Source organism: Meriones unguiculatus, chromosome 12, assembly GCF_030254825.1.
Source record: "Meriones unguiculatus strain TT.TT164.6M chromosome 12, Bangor_MerUng_6.1, whole genome shotgun sequence".
Classification (NCBI taxonomy): domain Eukaryota; kingdom Metazoa; phylum Chordata; class Mammalia; order Rodentia; family Muridae; genus Meriones; species Meriones unguiculatus.
Genome location: NC_083360.1, coordinates 513,878 through 531,105, shown reverse-complemented (window position 1 = coordinate 531,105; position 17,228 = coordinate 513,878). Strand labels below are relative to the sequence as shown.

The window sequence follows — 17,228 nt, the reverse complement described above, 5'->3', positions numbered from 1 at the left end:
CAGTTTCAAATACCTGACAAAATCAGCTTAAGGAAGGGCGTGGCTCACACTTCATTAGGTCACAGTTGATGGTGGTGGGGAAAGAATGGCGGCAGGGGGCTGAGGAAGCTGGGCACATGGCGTCCAGTCAGGAAGCACCAAGATGGGCGCTGGCCCCCGCTTGCTGTCTGCTTCATTCGGTCTGGGATCCGAGCCCGCGGAATGATGCTGCCCACATGTATGTGGGATTTCACACTTCAGCCCAGTTTAAGAACTGCCTCAGCCATGCCCAACGGTTTGCCTGCTGGGTGTTTTAGGTCTTGTCAAGTTGACGGTATTGACCATTACAGTCATAACCTTGGCATGACAGTCAAGCTAACTAAAGATATCTGTCACAGGTTCTTTCTACAGCTTGGTGACTATGGGTCTGCCATCCAGTTTCTGGTCCTGTCCAAATGTAACAATGAAGCCTTCACCCTGGCCCAGCAGCACAACAAAATGGAAATCTATGCTGACATCATTGGTAAATGCCATTATTTTCCCTACAGTCTCATAAATATTTCATTATCACAGAAACACTGACTCTTCTGACCTAAAGCTCAGATGGCTGTACACACAAGCATTGCTGTATAAACCATGCTGTGTACACACATATATACATGTGTGACATGCTGAGTTTCAAGATCCCTCCTGCCTAAAGGTGATGGGGATTATAAGAAAAGCAACTGACAGAAATGTGGGGTCAACTCCAAGAGAGGCCAGATTTTCCAAACCCTACTATTTACCAAGCAGAAGTGGAATCTTTCACCATGAAGATGATGGGAAATGCAGGATGGTTTTAAACAATAAAAATGTTTTCAGGGCTGGAGAGATAATAGCTAAGAGTTTAAAGTGCTGGCTGTTCTTGCAGAGGACCTGAGTTCAGTTCCCAGCACCCACATGCTAGCTCACAATGGTCTGTAACTCCATTCAGAGAATCTGACACCTTCTTCTTGCTGTCTGGGAACCTGCATACAGGTGGTACAAACATACATGCAGACAGAACACTCCCACACATTAAAATTAAACATCCTGTAAACAGAAAATGTCATAAAACATAAACATTGAGATACCACTTCAGAATACTTGGAGAAAAAGCAGTATACTGTGTAAGTTGTGGTTTTTAAAGACTTGGCAGATCCAGAAGAGAATTTTATGTTCTGAGAATGCATATATTTGTATTATTCTTAAATGTGTGCATACTCAAGCATAGCATAGCTGAAATCCCAAGTTCAGTGCTCAGCAGTTTGATTTAAAAAGGGGGACAATGGGAACTGATTTCTCCAGCATCAGAATGCTCATACTGCCCCAGTGAAAACGCTCACAGGTAAAGGGGGCTGCCTCCAGGACAGATGGACAACCGAAACCGCATATGGAAGGAGAGAACTGATTCCCTCATTTCATCTGACCTCCCCACTATTTTTCGATTGGCAATGACAGGTCATCAGGTTCTACTCAGATATTTTACTCAGTGAACATCTGTTGTAGGCTCTGAAGACACGACTAATGAAGACTATCAAAGCATTGCCTTGTATTTTGAAGGAGAAAAGAGACATTTTCAGGCTGGAAAGTTCTTCTTGCTGTGTGGCCAGTATTCACGGGTTAGTATTTGCCAAGGAAACATACCCTGGACACCACAGGAATGACTGATTACAGGAAACATTCTAAATGCCAGTCTGCTCCTAGACACTGAGACTTAAAATTTCAGCATCGGCTTCTGTTGTTGTTGGCACTGGAGGTCAACCCAGGCTAGACACAAACCCACCAGTGAGCTCCCACCTCACCCCTGACTCACGCATACTTGCACAGTCTCCCTGAAATCTCTCACATCTACCGCATTTAGTCTAACTACCATCAGCCTAACCCCAGACCAGGCCTCCCTTTCCAGTTAGTTTACTCTGTCCCTGCTCTGGTTTCTCTGTCTCTGTCATCCTTTTTGCTCCCCTGGTAGAACTTGCTTTGTACAATGACCAAAAAGAAACATTGGGGTGGAGGTGACGGTGACAGCTGGATCATGTCGTCTTGCCTGAAGGAAACATGGTGGGCCTTACCCCCCGCAGACTGCTGCCATTCAGGAAGCTGAGCCCAGCAGAGCCCAACCACAGGGTCCCTCAAGAAAAATAATACACAGGACCGAATTCAATATACAGGCCCCAAATTTGCATAGTACTTCACTGGCCAAGGAAAGCTTGTCTGTGAACGCAACCCACAAGCTGCCAGCTTGCCATTTGTGGCCTTTTAGAAGATGCCCAAACTCCTTAGCTGGCACACAAGCTAATTCTCCACCAGTTGGCCAGCCAGCCTGGCATCCCAAGATGGCCTCCAGCTGCTTCTGTGGAAGTGTGCCTCACTAGACGCTTGCAGGAAAGCCTTTGCCAGCCTCACCATCTGTTTCACAATGACTACCTCAGACTTGTTCATTCTGCACATCCTTGACCCTCTGTGACCTTTGTGTCATCCCCACACACAACCATCTTTGCTTCCTCAGAACACCTAAAACCTCATAGCCCTTTGTCTTGTAAGTTTTGTCACAACTGTGTGTTTAGGAATTAAGACAACTGTGATTAAAACAAATGTTTCTTATTGCTGTCACCAGCTCACACCAATCTGCCCAGTTAGAGTGCATCTAACCCAAAAAGTGGGGCCGGAACTGGCTCCTCTTGCTGTTCTTCACATACTCCAGCACAGCCGCCCAAATACAAGCAGAGTGTCAGTAAATGTTCCATGAAAGGACTGGGGATGTTGCTCAGCCATAAGCATCTGCCTAGCATTCATAAGGCCCTGGGCTCAGTCCTGAGAAACACACACAGGATAAAAACAATGATTTAAAACAATTAAATCTTCCTACGGAAAGAACACATTTTACATTTTCATTTTATGATAAATCAGAACAGAACGGGGCTCTTCAGAAGATTCTCTGGATCTCTCCATTGTTTAAAACTAGATCCAGCCTTTGAAGTAGATCTGTCAGGAGCCAGTGCCTTTAATCCCAGCACTCAGGAGACCGAGGCAGGAGGGTCTCTGTGAGGCCACAGCCTGTATGCACAATGAGTTCCAAGCCAGCCAGGGCTACATAGTGAGACACTGTCTGAAAGACACAGGCAGAAGCCTCAGAGCTGTGCAGACCCCTGGTTGAGATCAGGACACTTGCACATTTAGTCTGTGTGTAAAAGCTGATTTTCCCAATGCACACAGCCTGACAATTTTTAGCTACTGTTCATCTCTCATTTTAGGCACTAAAGCACTTCCTGAAATGCCCAAGCTCAGAAGATAATATTGCAATAGAAATGGCGATTGAAACTGTAAGTAAATTTGGAATCAAAACTTTGAAGAATGCCAGTACTTTTGTTCGTTTGCTTTAATTTTTTGAAGACTGTTCCAGGAGCCAGGAGCTTAGCCGGTAGAGTATATTCAGGAAACCCTGAGTTTAGTCCCCAGCCCTGCTTAGTGGCACATGCCTATAATCCCAGGAAGCAGAGCTAGAAAGATTCAAGATTATCCTCTGCTACTTAGTGAGTTCTAGGCCAGCCTGGGCTACATGAGACCCCTGTCTTAAAACCAAACAAAAGTTTCCAAACATGTGCAAAGATTTACCAAACCATCCAGCAAACTCCCTGTGGCCATCAACAAACTGATGGCTGTCAACGCACAATCTTTATTCACAGCCCCACCTCTTTCCTGAATTGAACAAGTCCCATCCTTTCATCTCAGGATACACTGAGTCATAAAGAGAAGAACCCAAGGTCCTCCTTTGGTGGTACTTGGTCATGGTAAATGTGACAAATGCTATTCCATTTCCCTGTGCAGTTCTCACCAGGACGCAGAGTTTGCCAGGAAGTGCCCGCATTCTGAAGCTGAGTGCTCCCAAATTGGAAACTTGGAGCATCATGTTGATGCTTTGACAGTTCCCATTTTCAGAGTCCCTGGAAGGTAGCTCAGTAACTGAGTTCAGGTCCCCAGCACCCACAGCAAAGCCAAGCATGGCCACATGTGCCTGGAGCTCTTACCTGGAGATGAGGGGAGGACATGTGGGTCCCAGGCTCTTGCTGGATGGCCAGCCGGTTGAAATGGCAGCTTTGGGCTCAGTGAGAAGCCCTGTCTCAAAAACAGAACTTGGAGAATAGACATCATCATCATTGGTCTCTGCATGTACATGCACCCACATGCCTGCACATACACTACACACAGGCACACAGTGCACATACGTAAACATGCATGCACACTGCACACTCACACAGGCACACGTGCACACACAGTTTGAGTTTAGAGCTTGAGACCAAGGTGCTCAGTTTGTGTAAGACCCAGCGTGTGTGCTCACCATAATGAGCTGCTCACAGCGTGTGGTACTCATTTATTTAGAGGTTTTGATGGCAGTATTGGTGATAGTGGGGTTTTTCTTTTTAAGATTTATTTATTTTTAGATGTATGGGTGTTTTGCCAGCACTATGTCTGTGCATTACATTTGTGCAATGCCTGTGGAGGCCAGAAGAGGGCATCAGACCCCCTTAGACTGGGGTTACAGATGGTTGTGAGCTGTCATGCGTGTGCTGGGAATTGAACCTGGCAACCAGTGCAGTTAACTGCTTAGCCATCTCTCCAGCCAGTGTGTATGTGTGTTTAATATTTAGTTTATTTATGTGTATGTAGGGGAGGAACTGATGGAAGCCAGAAGGTGTTGTATCCCCTGAAGCTAGAACTATCAGACAGTTGTGAGCTGCCCAATATGGGTGCTAGGAATTAAACTAGGGTCCTCTGGAAGAACAGCAAACGCTCTTAACTGCTGAGCCAGCTTGCCAGCCCCCTTGATGTTTTTATTGAACCAGCCAAGAAGTACATTCTCTGTCTATACAAAGGAAAAGATCATACTTTGATACAAGCAGCTAAGAAAAGCTTTAGCTTCTAAGGATGTGATCTTACTGAGGAAGACCACAAACTGATGAAAAAGGACCCTGGGTTAAACTGTATTTCAGGTCGTGTATGTGGCTCTTACACCATTTCCTCAGCAGACAGTTGTTCTGTCTTCTCACTCCCCCTCACTCCCCACCCCTGCCAGATTTGAGATGCAGAAGTTGATGAGGTCTCTCTCCTGTGAAATAGGTGGGCCAGGCCAAAGACGAGCTGCTAACCAACCAGCTGATAGACCACCTGATGGGGGAGAGTGACGGCATGCCGAAGGTACAGGAGGGTCTGCACTGGGAGGGGGGAGTCATACCTCAGTCTTGCCTTATCTGTCCCTCTTCTCACCTGCCATGACTTTGGCAGACTTAAGTGTCACCCTGAAAGGAGCCACGCCCATATGGTAAAGGGTGCCATGAATGCCATTCTTTAGAACTGACAGTGGACCTATGCAAGAGCTGTGCCCCTTGCTGTAACAGTCCTCCCCACCTAGTCCTTTCTAAACTATCACAGCTTTTGTTTAGTTTAGAAATTATGTAAAATAATCATCAAAACTGTTAACTTAGCACTAAGCCCTAAAAATGAGGTTGTTTTATCCATATTTTTTAAATTGTAGAATTAATGTAATCATATCAAATATAAGTACAAATGACTGTAAGGTCGGAGCAGAGCGTATGTCCGAATCCATGGTCCCTGCTGGTTACTATAGAGATCCACCTTCTCCATCCCAGTAAGGACAGATGTGATGCCTTAGAAAGTGCCCCCAAGCCCTTTGCCTTCGTGTGCAAGGCCATCTACTGTGACCGACTCTGGCTACTGATATGGAGACAGTATTGTCCTCATGGTGGGGAGGAGGCTGGCCCTCCACCCATCACTCTTATAGACTGCTGAGACCCAGAGGGGCTCAGGTGACTTGCCAAAAGGCGCAGTCCCTTGTTTGCTGTCCCACACCTCCTCCCATGCGGAGTGAAACAGCCTCCATTTGGAATCAAGTGGGAAGTGGTCAAGGGGAACTACAAATTGGAGAGTGACTTCAGGAATGTTAAAGTGTTCCATTCCCCAGCCCGTGGGAGGCTGTGTGGACAGGTCAGGGATGGAAGGTAGCTAGGTCCCTCTGCTCAGAACCTCACTCTGTCCCTTTGTGTTTACCACACCATCAACAACATTAGGATAGGGTAGGTCTGGGGATTTAGCTCAGTTTACAATTCCTAACCACTTAGATTAAGTTCCTGCACACACTAAGCTGCACACATTCAGTGACTCCCTGGATTTTTACAAATCACTTCTGCTTCTGGAGATGGATTGTGGTTGTGCCTGAAAGGCACAGATGTAGGTGTTTCTCTGCGTGGCTAATGAAGTGATATTTCACTAATGGTTTGTGTACCAGGATGCCAAGTACCTGTTCCGCTTGTACATGGCGCTGAAACAGTACCGTGAAGCCGCCCGGACCGCCATCATCATTGCCAGAGAAGAGCAGTCTGCAGGTACATCCCTACCACTGAGTGGCTTCTGTGGTGCTAGGGCTCAAGCCAGGGCCTAGCCAGGGCCAGAACAGTGCTTTACCACAAAGCTACCTCACTGCCAACAGGCCCTATATTTTTTTTCTACCCAAATAGGCAATGGAAGAGTAGCTAGCTTCTAACCTAGGCTTGCTCTGACCCCAAAGGACCAAGAAGACCATCTAGGATTCAGAGAAGGAAACACATTCCCTAACCCAGGGGCTGTGGAGTAATTGTGCAGAGGCCTTCTCTCTGGGCCAGTTTCTTTTCTTTGCAACTGTACCGTCTTTCACTAGGGCTACTTCTGTGACCTCTCCAACACCCCTGACAGCACTTCCCTTCCACTGCATTTGTTTGATCTTTGTGTATAAGAGATGTTGAATATTATGTTGAATTTTTATGGACCTGGTTCTTCATAACCTTCAGAACTACTTAGAGAATCCTGAGAATAGTTCTGCTCACTTGCATGCTCTGTTAATATCTATTGAGTAAGTCAGAATTCGTCTGGTATCATCACTCATGTATGTTTTGTTTTGTTTGGAAACAAGCTCTAGCTATGCAGCTCAGACTAAAAGTCACATTTTATTCTGCTCATGTTGTTTATTCTGCTCATGACACCTGCTCTCCCAGATGCATGCTGGGAGCTTAGGACCCAGAGAGACCTGGGCTACAGTTCTGCCCTTGAGGTTCATGATTAGAAGGAAGAGCAAGCAACTGAGCTCACATTCAGGGTGACAGGCGGTAGACTGGAGAGAGAAACATGATCAGGAGGACCAGGGCCTCCTAAAGACAAGGTGTGGGCAGAGGTAGAGGGTGAAGTTGAGGGTGGTGACAGAGCTCGGCGCGAAGGATATCGAGCAGGAGGAGATGGATGCCCAGGCAGAGGCTAGTGAAGCCCCTGCCTGCCTGGGAAGGCCAAGGCCTGGAAGGCAGCAGCCCCCAGGGCTGTGAGCCTCAGCTCAGGAATTTCCGCTAGATCACTCTGGCTTTGTGGTGCTGGTGATGGCACCTCATGCCTGCTAGATAATCGTACCACTGAGCTGTGACACCCATCCCTTGGAGGACTGGAGTGTGTTAGGATTGTGAAAAGAGTTACACGGCGGGTTCACAAATCACACAACGCAGCTGGTTCCATGTGGGAGGTTTATTAAGGGGTCGCAGAGACCATCTCTGGGCAGGGCATGAGAGAAAGAAAGAGAGAGAGAGAGAGAGGGAGAGGAGGGGCTTCAAGTTCTCTTATAAAGCGACCCTGAGCATGCACAGGTAGTTTCAGGTGCTCCGAAGGTGGCCTCACAGATGCTAGATAACCAGTTTGTTGGGTCCCTTGGGGCTGGCCATAGAGATGCCTGCTTACAGATCTCAACATTCCTCCCTTTTTGTTTTGTTAAAAAGTGAGCTAGGAAGGGGAGGTGGGGAGGGCATAGGGGCGACCTTTGCTCTTCAAACTACTTCCTGCTGATTAGGGGTATTGTCATTCTCAGGGTATAGCTGGTCCCCACCATCAGGGTTGATTGAAAGTCACTGTCATCTGGTTCTGTGGGCAGAGGTTGATAATCCTGTAAGAGTAACTAATTAATGTATTTGTTGTTGGAGGAATGTAGAGAGGAAGTTAATAAAGCAGGGTGCAAAAAGCAAAAGCAGAAAGACAAGCAGAAGAGGTGAAGAAGGGCAGAATCCATTTCCATATGGGGCTCTCAAAGATCCAAGAGCTAGAAGCCTCAAGTTGTTCCCTTCGTTTTTGTAAATCTGGAGTTGTTGGATTTTGTCCTTCACTATACCCGACTGGTTGGCATAGAAACAGCATTCCTCCTGGAAGAAGGTGCAGAGGCCACCTTCTTTAGCTGTGAGGACATCCATGTCGGTTTTGAAGTACTACTGCTGCCAGCGAGTCAATCTGTCCTTGGAGGGTTAGAATTGTCTGAGCCTCTTGCTGAAGGTCCTGGATGAACCAGGAAGAAAGCTGATAATACAAAGTTAGGGAAGTGGCTAGTCCTGCTGTCCCTGTCCCGACAGCTGCCATGATTCCTGCAACAGCCAGGAGGGGCAGGATTTGAATTGCCCTCTTATCCTGCTGGGCAGCTATTGAGTCCACGACCGGGATTGGTAGGGACTCCTTTTCATTTATTACCCCCCAGCTCGGGGAAGAGGAGTACCAGCGTGCACACTCCTGACCAACCAACAGGCAGACGATGGTAGACCTGAGTGCCACAAAGAATCAAGGTATTTTTATTACACTCTAAGGAACTTAGCATTCCTACAGAGTGTGTCCCGGATGCCTTGAAACAGCTCGCCACACCAAAGAGGGGGATATGAAAAAGGTAGGGGGTTGTGGCAACATCAGACTCAGGGCAGTTAGTAAATGGGGAAGTAATGTTACTTGACAGAGTCACTAGAGAAGCTGTCAGCAGGAGTTCTGAGTTGGTCCCAGGTGGGACACACAGCCAGCAAACTTTAAAACAGCCCCGTTGGATCACATTAAGAAGCTTGTGAGGTCAGAGTCTGCAGTAGGAGACGAAATGACAGGTTTGTATTATTTAGGAGAGGGGACATTAGAGAGGTAATGACCTTAGAAGAGTGTTTAATTACCTTCTCTACTTCTCCCATCCCCAGTGTTTGGGTAGTTGGGACATATTTTCTCTGGAAATGGATAGTAGTTATCGGTAGATCGGGTGTGTAGCGGCAGTATAGTTTTCCAACGATGCTTGCTTCCCATCTGGCAGCCCACGGGTCTTGGATGTGTAAGTAGAGAGTCTTTTTGTACAGGTGAAGGAGCTTCTTCTGTGCTAGTACATGGATTTGGCAAGACCAATATGGGCAGCCTCCATACCTGTCCGGCCATTTTTTGCAATAATCCTTTGTTTGATCAAAGAGGAAGCAAACAAAAATTCTATCAAGGGATAGATGTGGGGGTGATGGCTATTTGATGGCTATTTCAGTCAGCCCCTGGCAGCCTCCCATAGAGCAATTTCCCGACCCTATTTGGAGAGACTTATTATCAATGATGGTTTCTTGAACATCGAATTTCTATATGTAGGACCTGGTTCCCGATGTTAATAGGAGATGGACGGGGTTAGTGTGTGGTCGTGGTAAACAGTGCTCAGTAAAGACCCATAGAAAGGAACGGAGATGACAGGTGGTCAGGAAGAGGTGAGGATTTAGCCGAAAGACCAGGAGTTAGGACTGGTCTCCCATATATGAGCTCAAAGGGCAAGATAGATAGAGGTTTTGGGGGGAGAACCTGTAGCCTGAAAAGGGCCAGGGGGAGGAGTTTTACCCAATCGAGGTGAAGCTCTTGTGATAGTTTAACAAGAGTATTTTTTAAGGATCGGTTAGTTCGTTCTATCTTTCCTGAGGACTGGGGATGGTATGGGATACGAAAATACCAAGGAATGTTAAGGACTTTAGAAAAGGTTTGGGAAACCTGAGAAGTGAACTCAGGACCATTGTCTGACTGAGGGAGGTAGGGATTCCAAAATGTGGGGTAATCTCATGGAGGAGATCAGAAACTCTCTGAGCTCTTTTGTTAGTAGTGGGGAATGCCTCCACCCATCCCGAGAACTTGTCCACCAAGACCAGGAGGTACCGGACACATTTGACGGCTGGCACGTGGGTAAAATCAAGTTGCCCAGGGAGAGAGCCTCTAGCCTGGTGGGTAGGGAAAGGGGGGCTATGATATCCTGAGTTAGGATCTGAGGTCTGGCAAATCTTACAAGAGGCAGTAATAGTCTTTAGGAAATGCAAGTCCTCAGGGGTAGGCTGCAGGTGATATTGACAAAATTAGACAAGGCTAGACTATTATAATGAAAGAGCTGGTGTAGATAGAACAGAATCTGATGAGTGTCAGGAGATGACAAGGGAGATATGGGTTGTAGTGTAAGGATGTCCTGTGGCGAGTGGGACGAGTCTAGGCCTTTAAGGGCCACAGCCTTAGCTACCTCGTCAGCCCAGTTATTTCCTTTGGAAACGATGGAATCATCTGTCTGGTGGGACCGGCAGCAGACTATTCCTATGGCTGTGGGAAGGTGGGAGGCTTCTAGCTTGGCCATAATTTGGCCCGCATTGGTTACAGATCTTCCCTTTGCTCTAAGTAACCCACACTCTCTCCAGATAGTAGCATGGGAGAAGAATATGAAAGGCATATTTAGGGTCTGTTAGATGTTACAGGACTGTCCCTGGGCCAATTGGAAGGCGTGAGTAAGAACTATTAGTTCGGCTTGTTAATTAGTGGTGTGGGCAGGGAGGGCTTGTGCCTCAACCACCTCAGTACCTGACACTATGGAATAGCCTGCTTTTTGAGCTCCCTCGTGTACAAAGGAGCTGCCATCTGTATACCGGCTATGATGGCCTCAGGTAATGTGCCTCCTGTATGTGTGAGGGGTAGGGCAATAGTTCCTCTAAAGTTTCAGTGCAAGATTGAGATGGTGAGTACTCAGAGTTAGGTCGGGGAAGAAGATTTGAAATATTAAGAGGTGGGCATGGAGAGAAAGGACCCTGAAGGAGGTAAAGTTTGTAAGCCTTCGTATGTTAAAAGGTGAGACAGATTGTGAAAAGACAGTAATAGGTGACCCAAAAGTTAGTTTTTTGAACTCTTGAATAAGGAGCTCCACAGCCACTAAGGCATGAATTCAGGGTGCCCATCCCTGGATTGCCAGGTCTAATTTTTTTGATAGGTATGCTGCAGGTGCAAACGAGGGTCCCAGTTGGTGACCCAGGGCTCCAAGGGCATATCCCTCTTTTTTTACATGGAGGGGACGGGTTAGGTTTGGAAGATGTAGGGCTGGGGCCTCAAGAAGAGCTTGTTGGAGCCTCCGAAAGGGCTTAGTAACAGGCTTAAGAAGGGGTTCATGCAAAGAGCCTAAGGCTGCCTCATATAAGGGGCGGGCAAGAAGGAAAAAGGAAGGGACCCAGGACCATAAGAAACCAGCCATTCCCAGAAACTATAAAATTTCTTCTTTAGTAGAGGGAACTGCCTGACTGTATTAGGTCTTTTCTATCTAGGGTGATGCCCTGTGGGTTGGGGTTATTGTTAGTCCCAGGTAAGTGACCTCAGTGGTGGACAACTGGACCTTGAAGGGTGAGACCCGATAGCCTCTGCTGGATAGGAAATTTAGAAGAGAAGTGTCAGTTTGGTTAACTTGTAGGGATGGGCTGCAGAGGAGAAGGTCATCTACATACTGTAGGGAGAGACAAGGAGAGTAGATCAGAGGCTAGGGCTTGGCCAAAACGTGTGGGCTGTCCCGGAATCCCTGGGGTAGAACAGTCCAGGTAAGCTGAGTAGAAACAAGGGTGTCAGGGTCAGTCCAGGTGAAGGCAAAGATATTTTGTGGCTGGGTGTCTAAAAATACATCCTTGAGATCCAGAACGGAGAAATGGGGGGTGCCTGATGGGATAGTGGAGAGGAGAGTATAGGGGTTAGTTACAACAGGGTAGAGGGGGACAACTGAAGAATTGAGAAGCTGGAGGTCTTGAACCAGGTGATAGGTTCCACTGGGCTTTTTAACCGTAAGTATAGGGGTGCTAAAAGGAGAGGAAGCGGGGTGAAGGAGTTTTTTCTAAGTGGGACGAGTCTAGGCCTTTAAGGGCCACAGCCTTAGCTACCTCGTCAGCCCAGTTATTTCCTTAGAAGTAACTTAGAAGTTACTTAGAAGGTCAGTGATAAGAGCCTCAGGGGACTTAAGCCTATTGAGAGGGAGTGAGTATTGGGCAATGTACCGGGTAGGATCCTGTAGCTGAATGACTGCAGGGGAATGGTGCCTAGCCACAGACATCCCAGACTTGGGGGTCCACTTGAGAGGCTGGTAAAGAAAGCGACGTGTCACAACTGGTAGGTAGGGTAGCTAGGAGGAGGAGAGAGGACGCTGATGAGCTTGGGGTCAGGCGAATGGGAAGAGTAAAGGAGATAGAGGCTCCCACTTTGGCTAAAAAGTCCCATTAAGACAACTGGACAGTCTGGCATTGCTAAAAAGGAATGAGTCAAAGGAACACCCCTGAAAATACAATTAAGTGGTGGAGTCCAGCAAGGCTGGCAAGGCTGTCCCCTTACCCCAACAATAGAGGAACTACAAGGAGAGGTTGGTCCCTAGTACTCCATTAGGACTAAGTGGCTCTGGTGTCCACAAGGAAGGAGATGGCCCACCCCGATACCATGATAATTACCCGTGGCTCCCCACTAGTGATGGCAGTGGTTGGGTCAAGGGAACCCGGGCACCTTCAGTCGTCTGTAGCCAGGCCTAGGATATCAGCTGGAGGGAAATCTGGGAGTGATGCATGGGAGAAACGGTGGCATTTTGGACATGGCCCTGTTGGCTTGCAGGGGTTAGGACAAAACTGGGCCCAGTGACCTTTCTGACCACATTTGAAACAGGGACCCCAAGGTCCTTATGCCTTAGGAGGCAAGGGAGCCTGGGTAGTGGCTGAGGCTGGTCAAATGGCCTTGGCCAGCATTTGTTATTTTTGCTTGTGACTTTTTCATCCTCCCGTGGTACACCTTAGAGGCCAGCGCTAAGACTTCTGCCTGTGGAGTCAGAGGTCCCCTCTCCAAGCATTTAAGCTTAGCTCTGATATTGGGGTACTCTGGGAGAAAAAAATAGGTCATCAGAAGTTGCCTACCCTCTGTACTTTCGGGGTCTAGATTAGTGTGTTATAAGAGGGCCTTGGTAAGGCACTCTAGGAATTGAGACAGGTTTTCATTCTTGTCCTGAAAGACCTCCTGGAGCTTTTCATAATTAACTGGCTTAAGGGCAGCCTTGCAGAGACCAGCCAGGAGGCAGGTCGTGAACTGATCTCTGGCTAGAATGCCTTCCAGAGTATTATCATTGCACCACCTCAGCCCGAATCAGGTGTGAAGCATTTGTTTGGTGAACCTCATCTGCATTCGTTCTAGCCTGTTCCCAAACTCGCCCATGTTCCTCAGGTAATAGGTTATTAGTAAGAATCATATATATATATATATATATGGATATATATATATGGATATATATATGGATATATATATATATCCTGGAAGATGAGACTATAAGATTGAGATGTTGAAATTCTTTAATGAAAGTAGAAGGATTGGAGGTATAGGATCCTAGTCTCTTTTCTACTTAAGAAAGTTCAGTTAATGAGAAGGGAACATGCACCCTAATTAAGCCGTCTACACTGGTCACCTCCTGCAAGGGAAGAATTGAGGCTGGCTTATGCTGAGTAGAGGAAGGGGGCTTTGCTATAGAGAGAGCGGGTAGCAGGGGGCTAATAGTTGTCGGTGGGGTGAAAGTGGGTGCCAGAATAGGATGAGTAAGACAGCCTGTTGCTGGAGAGGGGGTTGAGGATTCTGGAGAAGCCAAAGAGGAAGAGGAGGAAGTAGAGGAGGAAGGGGAAGACCAGAGGTTGGGAAGAAGCTGGGGGTTGGGAATGATGAGGTGGAGGTTCATCTGCAGGGTCAAAGGTAGAAAACTCTTGAGGTTGAGACTTTAGAAGAAGTTGGGTAGGAGGACAGGTAGAGCAGAGAGGTTTAGAGCAGAGAAGAGAGAAAGCTTGAACATAAGGTCCTCCTTCCATTTACCAGATCGATGACAGTAATTGAAAAGATCCCGTAAAATATCAGGATATAGTGTGCTGTTAATTGGCCAATTATCTAAAGAATATGTAGGCCAAGTTTTATTACAGAGGCTTATGAGGCCTTGAACTCAGGCTCCATGTGTAATGTTTTTAAATTCTCCAGAAGACATCCCAGTGGGGACGCTGGAGGAACAGATGACTGGGCATTTCCCATTGGGAGGGTAGAAGTCATTGACCTTCCAGAGGCGTCCCAAAGGCAAGGTATGACCCAGTATATATATGGTCCTACCTGATCCAATAGCTCGTCAGCTTTGGCTAGAGACCAAGGGCACAGCTGCCTGAGGGGCACAGTTTACCTAGCGCTAGGATTTCCATAGGCGAGTGTGAAGGGGGAAAGGAACTGTGCACATACGGGGAAAAAATCTCTCCCAAGGGAAAGGGAAGCCCTAAATGGAAGTCAGCAAGAAGGGTCAACCATAGCCAGTGAAGACCGTCGTTGGGGGTACCTCCGCCTGAAAGGGTAGTGGGAAGTTCCCGGACCCTTGACGGTCAATCTTCCCTTACCCAGAGAAATGTTTATGCCAACCAGTGAGGGGAACTAATCAATCCAGCCTGTGTTGCATGTAGGAGGTAGCAATCTGATTGCAGGAAAGTGGGTTGTGGGCGGATTTGGAATGAAATAGGTTTCCAGCAGCTCCAGTGGGGTGCTGGCGCCAAAACGCAACCACTACTCGGTGTGGCCACTGGCAGCACTATGCACTGTTCCCGGCCTATGCACCAATGTTAGGACTGTGCAAAAGAGTTACAAGGTGGGTTCAGAAATCATGCCACGTGACTGGTTCCACATGGGAGGTTTATTAAGGGAAGGGGAAGGAGTCGCAGAGACCGTCTCTGGGCAGAGCAGGAGGGGGGGGAGAGGCTTCGAGTTCTCTTATAAGGCAACCCTGAGCATGCACAGGTAGTTTCAGGTGGTCCACAGGTGGCCTCACAGATGCCGGATAACCAGTTCGTTGGATCCGTTGGGGCTGGCCATAGAGATGCCTGCTTATGGATCCCAACAGTATGATCTAAAGTGTTGGGGCTTGGGGTGAGAGTTGAGGTTTTGGAAACCATGAAATCCTGACAAAGCTCCAGAAGGCTGGTCAGCATGGGGCTGCAGAAGAGTGTGGGAGCTCTAACCATGGGCCTGAGGAGGAGGCTGAACTGGAAGGACTCAGGACTTGGTGCACTTTGGGGGTAACCTCCAAGATACCAGCATTTTTTCCCAGAGTGACTCAACAAAAACAGGAAAAGCTGTTAGTAAAGCAACTAGCAAACTCACTTGTAAGGCCAGTGTCTCGCATCGTCTGTGGTGATACCATTTTGCTCTTTTTCCAGGAAACTATCGGAATGCACATGATGTGCTTTTCAGTATGTATGCAGAACTTAAATCCCAGAGGATCAAGATCCCCTCGGAGATGGCTACCAACCTTATGATCCTGCACAGTTACATACTGGTGAAGGTGAGGCCCAGAGGGGTGGTGTGGGTTCTTACCTGCTAGGTCTGCTCACGCAGTGGGGCCTCTCTCAGTGCTTCTCCCAGCACCAGAGCCATTCCCTGCATCTCTGCACTCTCAAGTAGCAAAAGCAACATATAGGCCAGCTCCCATGTGGTGTCCTTTACATACCAAAGGGCAAGAAGTAAGTAGTTCTAATAGTAACCAGCAAAAGGAGAACCCTGAAGAGACTCGCAGCAGTGGCTTCCTCCTGGAAGAAAGTATGAGGCTGGGCATCGTAGCTCACACTTTTAATCCTAGCACTTCAGAGGCAGAGGCAGGTAGTACTCTATGAATCCCAAGATAGCCTGGTCTACAGGTAAGCCAAGGCTACATAGAGAGATCCTGTCTCAAAGTGATGGAGTGGCACATGACTTTCATCCCGGCAGAGGCAGGTACAGCTCAGTGAGGCCAGCCTGGCCTACAGGTTGAGTTCCAGAACAGCCAAGAGAAACCCTGTCTTGAAAAGGCAAATGATGACGACAAACAAAAACGGTTTTTACCCTGTCAAAACTGAAGAAATTGATGCAAAATTGTCGCAGTATCTTTATGGCTTTGAGTCTGGGCTCATCCTACTACGGATTCATCCCACCCCGCCTTCGGCATTTGTATTTGCCTCTCTAGGCCCTTCCCACCACAGGCTGAACTCACTTCCTTTCAAATAAGCCCTCCTCTCTTCCCTCCTAGACCGATCACTAAGTGATCAGGTCTCACTACAACTTAGACAACTTGTTAGCTGCATAAGGGCCATTCTACACGTTTTTTTTTTTAACATAAAAGATGGACCCCGGATTCAAATTCACCTTGGGTAGCCCCAGGCAGAACACAGCGCAGGTGCAAACTGTTGAAGGCGAAATAGGAAAGGCCCAAAGCTCGGAGATCTCAGGGCAGTTCTGGGCCACAAGCAAGGAGCTGTGTGGGAAGAAAAAGCATGGATTGGAGCTAATAAAAGGCTGCAATCATTTATTTCAGATTCATGTTAAGAGTGGAGACCACATGAAGGGGGCACGCATGCTCATTCGGGTGGCCAACAACATCAGCAAGTTCCCATCTCGTAAGTCCTGTCTCGGCAAAGCTCTGTGCACCTCAGACAGGTACATGGGCATGCACGCCCCCGCCTGGGCGTGTTCACAGTCCCCTGTGCAGTCAGATCGCTTATCTCCACAACACTCTGGGAAGTGGTAGGCTGCAGTCCCTGAGACCACCCCAGAATTAAATACTTCTCTCAGAAACTGTACAAGGATGAGCACACTGGTGCTGTAGCCAAGGCCTATTACAGCAACAGGGAAAAGTCAGCAGAACAAGATGCCTAGAGCAAAGCCTAAAGGAAACCAAGTGCAGACGGAAGCTTTGGAGAGTCCCCCCCGGCACAATCATAGACAACTTGTCATACCACTCCCCAGAACATGATGGGACACCAAGTCTCAAGTATATGTGCCAGAAGCACATTAGATTTTCAGCCCAGGGCTTTCACAGGCAGCTGATCACACAGGAGCCTCCTGCTTGGCATGTTTCCATTGCCAGGAAGCAAGTAGTCAGCACAAGCATACATGGGTGCCTCAAGCCACTCCTCAGTCCTGAAAATAGGGACCTTCCCCAAAGCCAAGGCCCCAAAGGCAAGCTCACAGCAAGTGCTTATGGTCTGTTCACGGCGCCGGACTTGTGTGCACCCCTCGCTCCTGATTTCAGTTTACAGACAAAGCGAAGTAATGGGTCCAAGATCACAAGGCCATCTACT

General features: G+C 47.8%; 1 protein-coding gene across 4 annotated transcripts in view; it reads left to right on the top strand.

Moving 5' to 3' along the window:
- Wdr19 (WD repeat domain 19) overlaps window positions 1–17,228 on the top strand; it is a 67,235-nt gene that overhangs the window by 43,158 nt on the left and 6,849 nt on the right. For all 4 annotated transcript variants that reach the window (XR_009585020.1, XM_060365271.1, XM_021640664.2 and 1 more), the window contains 7 exons: window positions 378–502; window positions 1,507–1,619; window positions 3,252–3,320; window positions 5,116–5,193; window positions 6,302–6,398; window positions 15,333–15,457; window positions 16,463–16,544. Coding sequence is in view for 3 of the 4 variants with exons in the window: in XM_060365271.1 (XP_060221254.1) it covers window positions 378–502; window positions 1,507–1,619; window positions 3,252–3,320; window positions 5,116–5,193; window positions 6,302–6,398; window positions 15,333–15,457; window positions 16,463–16,544 (689 nt within the window). In the remaining variant the exon portion in view is untranslated. The remainder of the gene's footprint in view (window positions 1–377; window positions 503–1,506; window positions 1,620–3,251; window positions 3,321–5,115; window positions 5,194–6,301; window positions 6,399–15,332; window positions 15,458–16,462; window positions 16,545–17,228) is intronic.